The 13,842-nt window shown below is 50.4% G+C and overlaps 1 protein-coding gene across 2 annotated transcripts in view; it reads right to left on the bottom strand.

The window, feature by feature from the left end:
* SYN3 (synapsin III) overlaps positions 1-13,842 on the bottom strand; it is a 459,136-nt gene that overhangs the window by 13,738 nt on the left and 431,556 nt on the right. For both annotated transcript variants that reach the window (XM_060305487.1, XM_060305486.1), the window contains exons 9-12: positions 10,306-10,380; positions 7,296-7,398; positions 2,782-2,916; positions 1,826-1,913 (exon numbers count right to left, since the gene is read on the bottom strand). In XM_060305487.1, the coding sequence (XP_060161470.1) occupies positions 1,826-1,913; positions 2,782-2,916; positions 7,296-7,398; positions 10,306-10,380 (401 nt within the window). The remainder of the gene's footprint in view (positions 1-1,825; positions 1,914-2,781; positions 2,917-7,295; positions 7,399-10,305; positions 10,381-13,842) is intronic.

The raw sequence follows: 13,842 nt of genomic DNA, 5'->3' as shown, positions 1-13,842 counted from the left end.
AGAAAACAAGTTAATAATGTGATCTTGTTATTTTGGGAACTCAATGAAAGCACTGTGTTTTAATTAGCCTTGTTATTTTTAATCTGAATGTTAATTCAATGAGCATTTTCTTTAATTATCCTAATTGGTTTTAAATTGATTGTTTTTCAACTCACTAAACGTGTGTTTAGCCTCATGTCGCTTAAAATATCCCTTTATCGAGCGTGTCTCTACTCTGGGCCGGAAAGGAAACCAGAATACAGTAGCTCTCTGTTTTAAAAGTGCTCGGTTCAAATGTGGTTGAAAAAGTAAGTCCTGGGGCAGAGTGAGACAGGCCAGGGTAGGGCAGAGGCACAGTCAGAGCCTGGCAGGGTGATGAATAAGTTGTTTTTGAACATTTATAATTATAGAATTATCACCAGGCAGGAGGGCAGTGGGGCTGCTTTAGTTATAAGGATTGTTATGATAACAACCGTTAAGGACAACATGTATAATTGTTAGTAAGACACAAAATATCAATAGTGAGTTTTTAATGGTAAAGGTCATATAAATAGTTATTAACAGTATATTAGTAGTAGTAAGAGCTAGAACCTACTAAGTACTACCTCCACGCCGGGACACCTTGCTAACTGCTTCACCTGCGTTTTCTCACGGGAAGCTTCCCATTACTAAACGGGGCAGCTGTCATTTCCTCCTTTATCACTGGGGAAACTGAGGCTCTGAGAAGTGATGTAACTTGCCTAAGTCTGCCAGGGTACTGAGACATGGAAGTGGATTCAAATAGGTGTTTATCTGCCTGAAGAAGCAGCCAGTGTTCTTCGGTACACAGTTATGTAAAGTCATGCAATTTCCCTCTTCTTAAATGCTTTCTGCTTTTCCAAGAAGAGAAGCACAGAAAGGAAAGACGAATGGAGTGTTTTATCTAAGACCTTTCGAAGAAGAAGCCATTTAGTGCCCAAGGCCGATTTTCCCAAGAAGCAGTGAATCTGCTACTTTGATAAAAGCGACTGGGAAGGCCACAGTGTGATAGTAATGTTTCTTTCTGATGAGTCTTAAAGCAGATCCTTAAAAGGTCGCCATGAAAATGCCTGGCCTGGCTTCTTGGTGCGAAGCGGTCCTGAGGCTCCAAGCTGGCACTAGAGCAGCGAGTGTGCCCGGAAAGTTCTGACTGCAGGAGAGGACCTGGGCTGACCTTCTCCCCAGGCCTGAGCGTGAGAACACCCGAGCAGCTGGCAGCCTGAGAGAGTTAGTTATTGCCACGATTTCTTTTCATCTTGTCATCAATAGTTCATCCATTCTCTAATAAATGGTGGCATTTACATAGTAATGCTGGGATATTTTTTGAGGAACAATTCCAGTCGACAAGGTTCTGTATGACGTTCCGTCTTTCTTTCTCACTCTAGCTGGTTGGCTCATAAATCTATAACCAGGCACTGCTAGCAGCTAGGAACCAGACAACTTCTAGAAGATCTGAAAGCCCAGACTTGTAAACCTGCCATTTTCTTGTGCTTCCTTGGACGAAACCTCAACACCCATCTCTGTAAAAAGGAAATATGGTTGTTTTCACTGTTGACAAGTTGGGAGGCTGAAAATGAGAAAACAAATGGGAAAGTCCCTAGCACAGTGGTACTTAATACATTTACTGTCTGTCTTCCTTTCCTCCTTTTCTGACTTTAAGGGGGTGACAAACCTCATGGTCTCTTTCATTCTGCATACAGAGCGAGGGCACATATCTGGAAGGCGCGCTTCCAGAGCGCCTTCTGGAAGTCACGCGTGGACCCCTCAGTGCATTCCAGCATGCTTGCTGGACGGTTTCTCTCGGTGCGCGGCTCGTCGTGGGCCCTACCTTGTGTGGGTGTCCGTGGCTGAGGCTGTCCGAGAGGAGGTCCAAGCTGGGCTTGCCCAGGGGGTTTTGCTGGTTTAGTCTGAGGAGTCTAGAGCAGAAGAGAAAAGAAGCCTGTTGCGATCACCGCAGCCATTTACTTCCTGCGTACGAGGGCAGGGTTTATCAACATCTGTTCACTTCTGAGGTAAAACCTACATAATGTACACAGTTCTTAAGTGTACAGCACAACGAGTTTTCACACGTGGATACACCTGTGTAACCACCAAGCCGGTCAAGACAGAACATATCCAGTGGAGAAGCCTGCTCTGTGGCCCCACCCAGCCAGCAGCCCCCTCGAGTATGACCGTCATTCTGACATCTGTTATCACAGGTTTGTTTTTGTGGGGAAAGGGGGAGCAGGTTTTGGGACTTGCTTTTCCAGAAAGCTGGGGGTCTAGCAAATTCTTTGGAGAATAATCTGGTAGTCCATGGTGAGGACTGTGGAAGGGAGGAGCTCTGAGGGAGCAGGTCGAGGTTGGAGGATGAGGAAAACTGAAGACACAATAGTCTCTATTGACTGGTGCCCTGGGAGTATACAAAGGGCATGTGTGTACACGGGCACGTGCGTGCGCGCGCACACACACACACCCTGCTCCCTGCTCAGGCCCGGGATTGAGGGCACAGAGGAGACAACTGGTTTCTTATGTTAATAATCTCTGCCTACAGACACCCAAAGCCCAGTTGAGACAAGGTTTTTCTCCCCAGTATGGTGACGGGAGGAAGGGCCTCTCAGAGCCTCCCAAATTCCCCCATCAGGAGCAGGGCTCTCCCCCAATCCCAGCCTCACCCACACCCCATTCCTTTCTCCCCAAGTTGGTTCCTCCCTGGGAGCATCCCCTGTGGATCAGGGCACCCATTCCCAGACAGCCAGGCATTGCTCACGGCTACGCAGTGCCCCTTACTTCCGAGGACCTTACCCAAGGCCTCAGGGGCGAGGGCGCCGTGCCCCCTGGCATCGGGAGTTGGCTCATTTTGGAGACAACGAGATCGGCCATCAGCTGTTTGTCCTCTTCCAGGTGCTCTCCAATCAGGGGCATGGAGCTGTCCATCACCTGCAGGTGATGAGAGAAAGGAGTCCTGAAGGACCCTCAGGCCAGGGCGGCCAGGCAGCGCATCCCAGGAGGCAGGCTCAGAGCTCATGACAGAAGTGAACACTAGATGGCAATGCTCTCCATGCAAACACCCAGCCCAGCGCCTCCAGCTGGGAATGACCACCGTGGAGACATCCAGTTTCCTGCAGTTCAGTCTAAATCAACTCCCTGGACTCAGTTCAATTCAGTCGACATTTGCTGGACCTCAGATATACGACCAAGGGCTGGGAGCCTTTGCTGACCTTTTCTGCTCTTTTCTTTGGGGAGCTGGTCTCTGCCCCTCCTTTCCCACCTTGGCCCCCACCCAGGATTGGGGCTGGCCTCCTGAACTCTGGCCCAAGGTCAAGGTTTTCCACAAAGCCTGAAGCAGTGAAGGTGGGGGGCTCGATTATGACCAAAAAAATAACAAGGGTTAGAGTCGACTCAGGGCTCGGAGAGAAGAGGGAAGAGGCAAGTCCTGTTCTCCAGAGCTCTGGCAGAATAAACTCCTGGAGAGGAACTTCTCCCACGGGGAGCAGGCTGCTTCTCAAAGGAGGCACAGTGCTTACACTGGGAGGGGGCCTGAGAGATCATATTTGTACACCCGCACATCTGCTTTTCTTGCAGATGGGGAAACCGAGGCCCAGAGATGGGAAGGGACTTGCCCGAAGTCACGCAGGCCAACGATCCAGGTGATTCCCCAGGCACGGGCAGCTGTAGACGGTCTCGAAGGGGAGCGAGGCCTTGGTGGGCCCTCTGTCTCCTCCCCAGCTGTAGGGAAATCCAGCCTGTTCACCAACACCCCCCTCCCCCCCGCCCCCATCAAACGCACTGTCTCGTTCTCCCTTTTCCCAAGCTGGGGACTCACCAGGTTCTCTCTCTTGTCCAGGTCCTTGTGCATGTCATTCTCTCTGCCCACTCTCTACCTGCCTAGGCCCTACTCATCCGTCAGAGAACATCTAGCCGGCCCTTCCTCTGGGAAGCCTCCTCGGCACTCCTGCCACCCTCACTTTGGCCGTCCCATTGGAGAGCTTATCCCACAGGGCCATGGTCTCCTGTTGATGTGTGTCTCCCCAACCAGACGGTGAGCCCCTGGGCTGGGGATGGACCCTGTGTCCTGTTAGACAGGTGTGCCCTCACTAAGTACCTCTTGAATGGAGGAATGAAAGGTCCCTACAATAAGTCCTGCTGAGGACGATAAGGATACTAATAAGTGCTACATGTCATTATTATGTGCCAGGCGCTGTCCTAAGCACTGGGTGTGGATGACCTCACACAAATCTCAGCATAGCTCTTTGAGATAGGTACCATTACTATCCTTATCATGATGGGAACACTGAAGGCAAAGAAGTAGCAAATTCAAGGACAGATTGCTAGCAATCCTTCCGTGTCTCACCGATCAACGAACAGCTCTCTGTGGTAAGAAAGGGGAACAGCAGACCTGCGTTCCAGGCTTCGGTTCTGCTAGGGACTTGCTGTGTGATCTTGGCATGTCACTTTTCCTCTGTGGGCCTGTTGTTTCCCTCAACTATAAACTGAGGGGTGTGGGCAGCGGCAAAGACCCTTCCAGCTGGGACTTAGGAGCCTGTGAGTCTACCTACTATGGTGGGGAAGCTGAAAAGCAAACCCAAGGATGTGATGCAGATCCTATTATGGACGGTCCTGAAACCTGTCCTCAAACTGAGCTCCCTGTTGGTCATGCCTGGGTTCCTGGTACCCTGGCTCCCAGTGCCCGGCGCATGGACAGTCTCTCGTTCAATGTGGGCTGAGTTGAGTTATAACTGTGGCGTCTACGTGTACACAGGCCTGTCGTCCTTTCTCTTCCTGAGCCCGCCCACCCCTTTTTGTTCTGGTTTCTGTTTCCTACACTCCCTGCAGTAGAAAACAGCCACCACAAGGAACCTGAGGTCAGAGCATTCTGGAGTCCCCATGGTGGACACAGCCAGAGGAAGTGGACATTCTGGTCTCCCCAGGGAAACATTTTTCCAATGAGCAATGTCATTCCCTGTATAGGTCATGGAGGACAAGTTCAAGTGTCTTTCCCCTGAGTATTTCACTGTGAGGATCTTCACAAAACATGTCCCACAAATTTTATGTTCTTACCACAGAGGTGGCTGAAGAAATCAGTATTTTTGGATCCCTTCTGTCTGTTTTTTTTCCTGACTGGGGAAAAATACCTTTTATCTTTCTGGTAAAAAGCTCCCCATCTCCCTTGACCTCACTCTAAACTGAAAAGCAACGGAAACAACTCTGCAATGTTTCTGAGAGACAAAAAAATCTGAAAAGCCATTTCCCTCGCCCCCGACCCTGGAACATTTTTGAGAAGTTGTCTTATTGTGTTGTAAGGTCCAAACCCACAAATTTTTTTTTTTTTTTTCAATGTGTAAGGTCTTTCATCCCTGACCCGCTGAATGTCTGGAGGCAGGGAGTCTGGGCCCACGGGTACAAATTTTTGTTTCCTAAGAGTGAAAGCTGAGGAAACTCAGATAGGCAGGAGCTCGGGGAAGGGAGCCAGGAGTCCCTCTGCTGATTGCTGGTCCCTCTCTGAAAGGAAGCTCTAGGGGAAGGGTCCCTGCGACTGTGCTCACTGCTGCATCTCCATCACTTGGCTGGGGGTCTGGCGCCCAGAATAGGAGCTCAACAGTGAATGAACGATGGGTGAATCAATCAGTGACCACATGTGTGCCAAAGCTGAGTTCATGTGTGGTGGCCCCATGAAGAAGTGCAGAGGCAGGAAGGCCAGGAAGGGTCTCAGGAGATGCAGTGCCCTAGGCGTCGGTCTGAAGGTCCCAGGCATCCTCGCTCCTCCAGGGAGGGCAGTAGTTTTGCTCCTGGCCCCTTCAATGTCCTCTGAGAAGGGGCTGCTGAGGACATTTCAGGTAATGGTGGCTGCTGGACGTGAGGAGAGAGCTGTTTTCTAGAGCAGGATTTAACCTGCAAATATAGACGCAACTCATCCTTGGAAGCTACCTGGCCTTCTGGGGGGTGAGTGTGGGCAGAGGGGCTATGTCCAGCCTGGACTCCCTCCCCTTCACCTCCAAGCTGGATACTCCCTGGGCTTGGGTGTGGATGCCCTCCTGGCAATGCTGGAGGAGAAGAGCAGGGCTCCCACCGCTCCAGTCACCGGCTCCCGCCACACCGTGGATCCCGGGAGTGGTGCAGACACTCGGGGCTGGAGGACTGGCTGGCTCTTGCGGTCACCCCAGCCATGTGCTTCCCATTAGCCGCCCACACCCCGGGGAGGGGGCAGCCACAGGGCTCTCCCTCACACGTCTTGGCCCTGTGTCAGCACCGCGCCTCTGCAGTGGTTGGAGAAGGCCACAGAAGGGAAGCACCGGAAGGGGCTCTGGGGGGTGGGAGAGCTAGGATGTGAGGCTGGGGAGAGAAGGGAGAATTCTGAGCCAGAGCAGCATTTTCAGGGGAAGCAATGGAGGACCATGAGCTGTGGCGGGGAGGGAAAGGGAGTTAGGAAGGGGGAGGGGGCTGTGAGGCCAAGAGACTTGGGGAGCCACAAGGGGGGAGGGGGACCGTGGGATTGGGGTGGACACAGGGAGCCTTGAAGGTGGGAGGCGACTGTGGGGCTGGGAGAAGCATGGAGAGGAAGTCATTGGGGTAGGGGAGGAGGGTGATGGAAGGACCATGGCGACCTGTAGGCGACAGCTCTGGAGGGTAGCAGGGGTGGTTGGCCTCTGAGAGGCATGGGCTGCAGGAAGGTTGAGGGAGAGATTCTGGGACTCAGAGCCCCTCTGACCTCTCTTACAATTACATTTCCCTCCATTCACACCCCTTTCCTAACCTTCGGTGCCCTGAAGTTAGTGTACCACCCTTCCCTGCCAGCCTGCACACCCCACGTCCGTCTTGCTCAGAGCTCTGTCCCCAGAGCTACCCCCACGCCAAGCCCATGGGAGCCACTGGGTACCTGTCTGCTGATTGAACAGACAATGGAATCTCTGCCTAGTGACCAGGGAAGTGTGTCCTCTTTACACACTGGGACACTGAGAAAATTGAAGAGGCCTCTGAGGGGACAGAATCTTGCCAACTCTTGGCCCGATGCTTTTCCCCTACTGTTAGGGCCATGGGTTGGGGGTATTTGTTTAACCTCACGCCCAGAACTCCTGAGGGCCAGCTCAGAGCCCCTGGGCACAAAGGCTTTAGGGGCAGCCAAGGGTGGGGATGGGGTATGTGAGGGTGGTAGGTGAGAAGCCTGTGGGGGCTGCTTGCTGTGGCCTGGGCTGCATGTGCCCCAGCCATGGGCTAAGACACAGCTGACCATGCTGGAGGCCACACTTGGACTCCTTCCCTCTGGCGTGCCTGCTCAGGGGCCTGGACAGGCCAGGAGGACATCCTGGTCCACCTCTCACCTCAATGATGTAGTCTCTGCCATCCTTGCTGTGGACAGCCTTGACGGCGCAGATGTCCAGGCCACCAAACATCTCTGAGCAGCTGTCCACCCACAGCCTGTACCTGCAGGGATGGAGAGACAGGCAGTGGGCATGAGGGGCAGGGAGTAGGGACGGGAAGCAGAGGGAGAGAGAGGCAGAGACAGAGGGAGGGAGAGACACAGAAGGACACATACAGAAAAACAGGCTATGGGACAGACAGTGACACACAGGCAACCATTCAGAGATGGAGAGAGACAGAGATGCAGCAAGCGAGACAGAAAGGCAGAGAGACAGAGACCAGAGAGAGACAGAGACCTGAGAGAGACAGAGGCAGTGGGAGAGACAGAATGGGTAAAAAGGGAGGCAGAGACATAGATGGACTGTGAGAGAGAGACAGCAGGAGAGCAGCTAAAAGGGAGCCAGGAAGGCAGGAGAGAAGCAGGACTGGGGGAGAAGGAATGGGAGCTGGGAGAGATCTCAGAGACCTGAGCCCACCCCGCCTAGACCTTGACTGGCTCCCTAGTAGTGGGAAGCTTGCCTTGCCCCCATCTGGAGCCATCCTGGACACCCAGCTTCCCCTGAAGTCCTTTTCCCTTGGGAAAGCTGATCGAAGGTCCCCAGAAATCCCTCCCAGGCCGCTCTCCCAGGCCCAGCCTGTGGGGACAAAGGGCATATTCTCCTCCTGCCTGGGGAATGCGGGCAGAGGAGCCTGGCAGGCCGCTCTCGCCTGGCCTGGGGGCCTGGTCCTCTGGACCCGCTGCTTTTTTTTCCCTTTCCAGCCACTTGATGGCTGCAAGGCCCGTTTGCTTTGCAGGGGAAGATCTCAGTGCTGGACTTTGACCCTGCAACAAGAGGATGCTTGTATCTGGAGAAGTCTTCCTGGCCTTGCACTTGGCTTCCCTCATGGTGGCTGGACTTGGAGTCACAGGGGACTTTGTGTCAAACGTTCTTGCTTCTCTCCCCACCCTCCAGGGTCACATGGGGGCACGCCTGCTCTGAGATCTATTTGTGTCTCTGAGCCATAAGGCCTGGAATGAGCTGAAGTGCTCTCAGAACCAGATCTCTCATCTCATCCGCTAATGCCCCTTGAGGCACTGAGGGTACTGCCCATGAATTTGCAGAATGGAAAGTGAATTCCAGGCCTGAGCAGACCCACTCCCATGGTAGGCTCCTGCAGAGATGGCCCATGTGGCCTGGGACTGAGCAGAGCCAGGGAGATAGTGCCCTGCTGGAGACATCTGTGAGTAGCTTGTGAGACATTGGGGAAGGCTGGGCTCACATTCTGGAAAGGCCATGAAGAAAAGGGCCAAGACTGTCCTGTGAATGCCCACTGGGGGAAGGATGTGACTCCCCCAAACCAGGTGATTCAGTTGTGCCAGGTGATGAGCACAACTCCCCTGAGACTACTTAGCATTTGTGGGTACCCACCTGGAAGGTAGTAGCTGCCACCTGGGGTTGACTGGAAGGGAAGGAAGCCAACATTTACAGTGTCCCTCCCTGCCATAGGCCAGCACTGGGTTAGGTACTGAACATCCCTCTCTCATTCAGCCCTCTGGCTTGGGTATGTTAACTCCAATTTACAACTGAAGAAGTTCAGAAAGGGTAGTTAACTTACCCTATGTAATACAGCTTGGAAGGGGCAGGACCACTCACTTTCGTTCATGCCACTTCCTCAGCTTAGAGCCCTGAACCAGCAGTTCCATGAGGACAGTGACTGTGTTATATCCCTCCCCTAAGTCTCACTCAGTCATCGCTACTGTAGCAGGGTGGTCCCACTCCAATCTCTAGGGGCAGAGATGTGACATAGGCCTATATAATCACAGCATTGCTGCTTTCTGGACCATGGTGATTGGTTCGGGGATGGTCATATGATCTAAGTCAGGCCAATCTGTGAATAAGGCTCTATTCCAGGCTTTGACTGCAATGGTTGGGAAAGACACCTTCTTTCTGCTGGACTTGACACTGTCAAGATATAAGCCTGGAGTCATTATGGGCCACCATATGAATGACCAGAATGAAACCAACATAGAAGCCAACATATTCTATCCAACTTAAGGGGGTAGAATAAGTTCTAAAGTCCTACCTGGAGCTGTACCTCTGGAGTTTTCATTGCCACAAGCCAATAAATCCCCCCTTTGGTTCAAACCAATCTAATTTGTGTTCTGACACTTGCAACTGATACAGAGTTCTTAAAAGGAAGGATTGGGTCTTTTCATCTTGGCCTCTTTAGTGCTCAACATACATGGCATGCAGTAGGCACTCAATACATGTTCACTGAAGAGGGCTTTCTGACCCCAAAGCCCATGCTTTGTCCATTGTCATTGAATGCTTGCAAGCAGAAGTCACTGGGCAATCAAAAAAGGATGTGTGTATGCTGCTGGCCCCAAGAGCAGGCGACAGATCCTTCTTCAGGTGAGGATGGCTTACAGGTGTTGTTTAAATAAGGGAGAAAGACCTGAGCGACTTTCAGCCAGAGTGCATCCCTGCCACATTCATGATTCATAGGAAATCAACCTCTCCCTCTCATATTGATATAGGAATAAGTCTGAGAGAGGAGTGGACAGTCCAGTAGCCCTGTTGCCCTAATAGGGATGCTTCCATGCAGCTGTCAGAGCAGGGAAAGACTGGTGAGGACTTCCTGCTCTCTTCCTACAGCAGCTGGGTAGGGCCGGAAAGACCCCTGGACTTGGAGTCAAGATAGTAGGGTTCTACTTTCAGCTCTGTCACTGATTAGCTCTGTGACCTTGGACAAGTCACTTTCCCCCTCTGAACTTTCTGCCCTATCTGTAAAATGGGGTTATTTATAAAACCTTCCCTGCAGGCTGTTATGGGCAGTGATGGAGATCATGCCTAGGAAAGTACTCTGTGGGTGGAGAGACACTGGCCAAAGTGTGAGATGGCATTCATTACAGGATCCTTATTATATCCCTATCTATCTCCCACTATCTCCCACTGGTGCCTCTCCCTGAACACCTCCTTTGCCTCTTACCTCTCTGTCATGGCCACCTGCTCCAGCATAGCAGAGCCTGTGTTGGCCTTCCAGTTTCCAGAGATGGAGGTTCTCCTGTATCACAACAAATAACACAGTGAGGGCATTAGGGATGCTTGTCATTGATCTGCTTTCCTTTTTTGCTTTGGCTGTTTGGCGGCTCTGATTCAAATATCTGGCTTACATTCTGACATGTAGTCTTAGGTACGCATCCAGTCTTCAGATTTATTTTTCTGTTTTTATTTCCCTCTATGTTGACTGTCTTACTTGTTGGGTCTTATGTATCTTTTCCCAATCCACCTTTGAAATATAAAAGTTAAATTTAACAAATGCCTACACTATCAGATTAAATCCTGAGAACTTTGGCCTCCTGTTTTTCAGAAGAAGAACTAGGGCAGTATAGCCTCCGGTGACTCTGGAATCTTTTTTGAGAGCCCCAAAATGTAGGAAAAATGATCCATGGAGAGAAGTGATTACTTTCCATGGTGAAGAGCAGGCAGGCCTTCTGGCTCTGCCTGCCTCACCCTCTTAGTTCCCTTGCCCTTTCTCCAAAGCCCATGGATATTTCCTGTGTGTAGGCCTCCACACACCTTTTTCCTTTGCCGGATCCAGTCTTCATCTCCATCTTTGCCTCCCTAAGTCCTACTCATCCTTCAAGTTTCATCTGAAAATGTGACTTCCTGAGAGTACATCTTCCCCAATAAGAACCCCCTATACTACACCCTATACCAATGTTTAGTAATGCTCATCTCACTTGCAATGACTACTTTAGTGTGCTGTCTTTCCTGAGGGGAGGGAACATGTTTTGACTCATCCCTCTGTACCTCTAGTGTCCAGTGGTCCCTGGCATGTAGTAGGTGTCCAGTAACTACCTACTAGGTAAGAGACTGTGTATGTTGAAGAGCAATCCAGACAAACTATCTCTAATGGCATATCTGGATTCAGCAAAGACTGAATGGCTTTAGGCAAAGTGGCAGAGGTAAAGCAATTTGTTTCATGACCAAGGGAAGGCATGTGATTGAGGTTTAAGGGTGAACCAGGAGAGGAATTGCTATAAAATGTCTTTCTAAAAGAGAAAATAAAATGTATCTGAGCGCAGCAGATGCTGAGAATAGATGGTGGCCAATAGGAGACATAATGACTAAGGGTAGCAGTGACATTGATAAGCTTCATGTCAATTAAGTTTAGTTCATCTCAATGCAATTCAATTCAATTTGGCAAACAATCACCAGGCCTCCCTATGTCCTGGGTACAGGACTAATCTGAGTGTGAAGACATGACTCCTTCCTCAAGCTGCTCACTACCTTAAAGGGGTAGACCAGCCTAAAACCAGAACATAGGCGTGGTAGGGTTAGCAGTACACATGAGGCATGAAGCACTCTGGGGAAGCAAAGGAGAAACCAGTCACTTAACATGAACCCCAGAAGGTAGCGATTGAGATGTGCCTGGGAGGGTGAGTAGGATTCAATAGAGTGGGATCTGCACGGTAACAAGGGAAGGTAAGAACTGACTTGAGTCAGATGGATGCGAGTTTGAATCTTGGTTCTAGCATTTTCTAGCTGTATAACCATGGACAACATCTCTGGCTCTATTTTCTCATTGGTAAATGGGAATAATTTTAGTACCATGCTTATAGGGCATTGTGTGGATTAAAGGAAAGATTCCCATAAACCTCTTAGTACAATGGGTGCTATTATTACTTTTCAGTAAGCGTAGACAAGAAAAAAAAGCATTCTAATGCCAGAAGCAGCAGGAGCACAAGCCAGACTGGTCTCCTTCCAAGAAGATAACGATAGTGAGAGCTGATATTTAGTGAGTGCTTTCTATGTCTGAGACATGGGTCTAAAAGCTTTATAAGCACTGGCTTATTTCAGCCTCACAAAAACTAATGAGATGGATATTATTATTATTATCATTCCCACTGAGTGGCAGAAGCCACCAAACCATATCTGAGAAACTCTGTGCTCTTAACCATGACTCTTCATGGCAGAGCCCATCACAGGTTTGGGGAAAAGAGTTGATTGGCCCAAATGTGATGCAGCTGCTAGAATGTAGGATGGGATGTAGACTGTGACAACAGAATCTACGTTTACGACACATGTATGAAGCTGACCCCCTTGATGAAGGGGCGGGGGTGAGTGGAAAGGTGCTGCCTAAGTAACTTTGGAAATTAGTGGAGGCTGTATGACTAGGTACAAAAGAAACTGTATGTAAGTCCTGTACCATAGTTGGTGAAGTTGTTTCTCATGGGACTGCAGCTTGACAGTTCTGCAACTGTACACATATACTGTGGATGAACAAAGAAGTACATGGATGGGGGATGGTGGGAGCCAGGTTTCTTCCCAGTTGGAGTGGGAAGTTACAGATAAGCAATCTGGGAAGGCTAACATGAATCATGTGGTACGGGATGAAAGTCTGACACATCACTATGAACTCTGTCTAGCTTTAGCTATAGATGGATATGTGTGTGTGTGTGTGTGTGTGTGTGTGTGTATCACACAACTGTAAATTACAGTTAAAGACGTGTGTATACACGGGTTGAGATACACATATTTATTTCCCAGCTCTGTCTGCTGAGAGGATTTAGAAACAATGACACCCAGTGGCAACACGCACAAAGGCCCAAGTACTGGGCAGGAAGTGGGCCAGAAAGGACGCTGAATGGTCATGGGCAGAGAGGGCGTTCTACACCGAGGTGTGACATGAACACTCTCCCTCGGATGTGGGCCAACCCAGGGTCCAGGAAACACCATAACTAAAGACAAATTGGAGCTGTCAGGGCAGAAAGGCTCAGCATAAAGAATGCAGCAATGAGGTAATCCTCAAGAAGAGAAACTGGGACAAGGTGTTGTCAATGTCAAGTGGAAACGCTAACAATGAGGAGAGGAGGGAAATGATATCATGTGGGATGGTGGAGGCCTCAGGAATGCACTGGACCATGCACTGGAATATTCTCCAACTCAGAGAGGTTGGGGGTGGCAGGGGGAGGTGATCTTATCACCTTGAGGGCATCTGAGAGCAGTGGCAGGTCTGGCCTGGCTCACGGGTGGAAGAGAGCGATTGGCAAGACTGACCAGAAGTATTTCTTGGCCCCATCCCTTTCCTGGGCATATTTCCTTATAGGTCAACTGACTGCATTTTCTCCAGTTTCCCAGGCAATGGCAGAGTGGAGTGGTTGCAACAGAGACTGTGTGACTTGCAAAGCCTAAAATTACCATCTGGTCATTTACAGAAAAAGTTTGTAGACCCCCGGTCTAGGCAATCCAGGTAGTGCAAAAGCAACCCTAGATAATACAGAAGTGGATATGTATGGCTGCGATCAATAAAACCTTATTTACTGAGACAGGTGGAAGCTGGATTTGGCCTGTGGGCTGTGGTTTGCTGACCCTGATCTAGAGCACAGCTCCACCACACAGAAGCAAAGGACTTTCTAACTGTCCAGAGTCAGTTGTTGTAGTCCTCAATGATGGAACCAGGCAATCAGTGTGCCATGCATGCTTGGAAACCAGGCACCTGTTGCCTCTCTGGGGTCTCATC

This window comes from Globicephala melas, chromosome 10 (assembly GCF_963455315.2).
Source record: "Globicephala melas chromosome 10, mGloMel1.2, whole genome shotgun sequence".
Classification (NCBI taxonomy): Eukaryota; Metazoa; Chordata; class Mammalia; order Artiodactyla; family Delphinidae; genus Globicephala; species Globicephala melas.
This window is presented reverse-complemented; position numbering and strand designations above follow the sequence as displayed.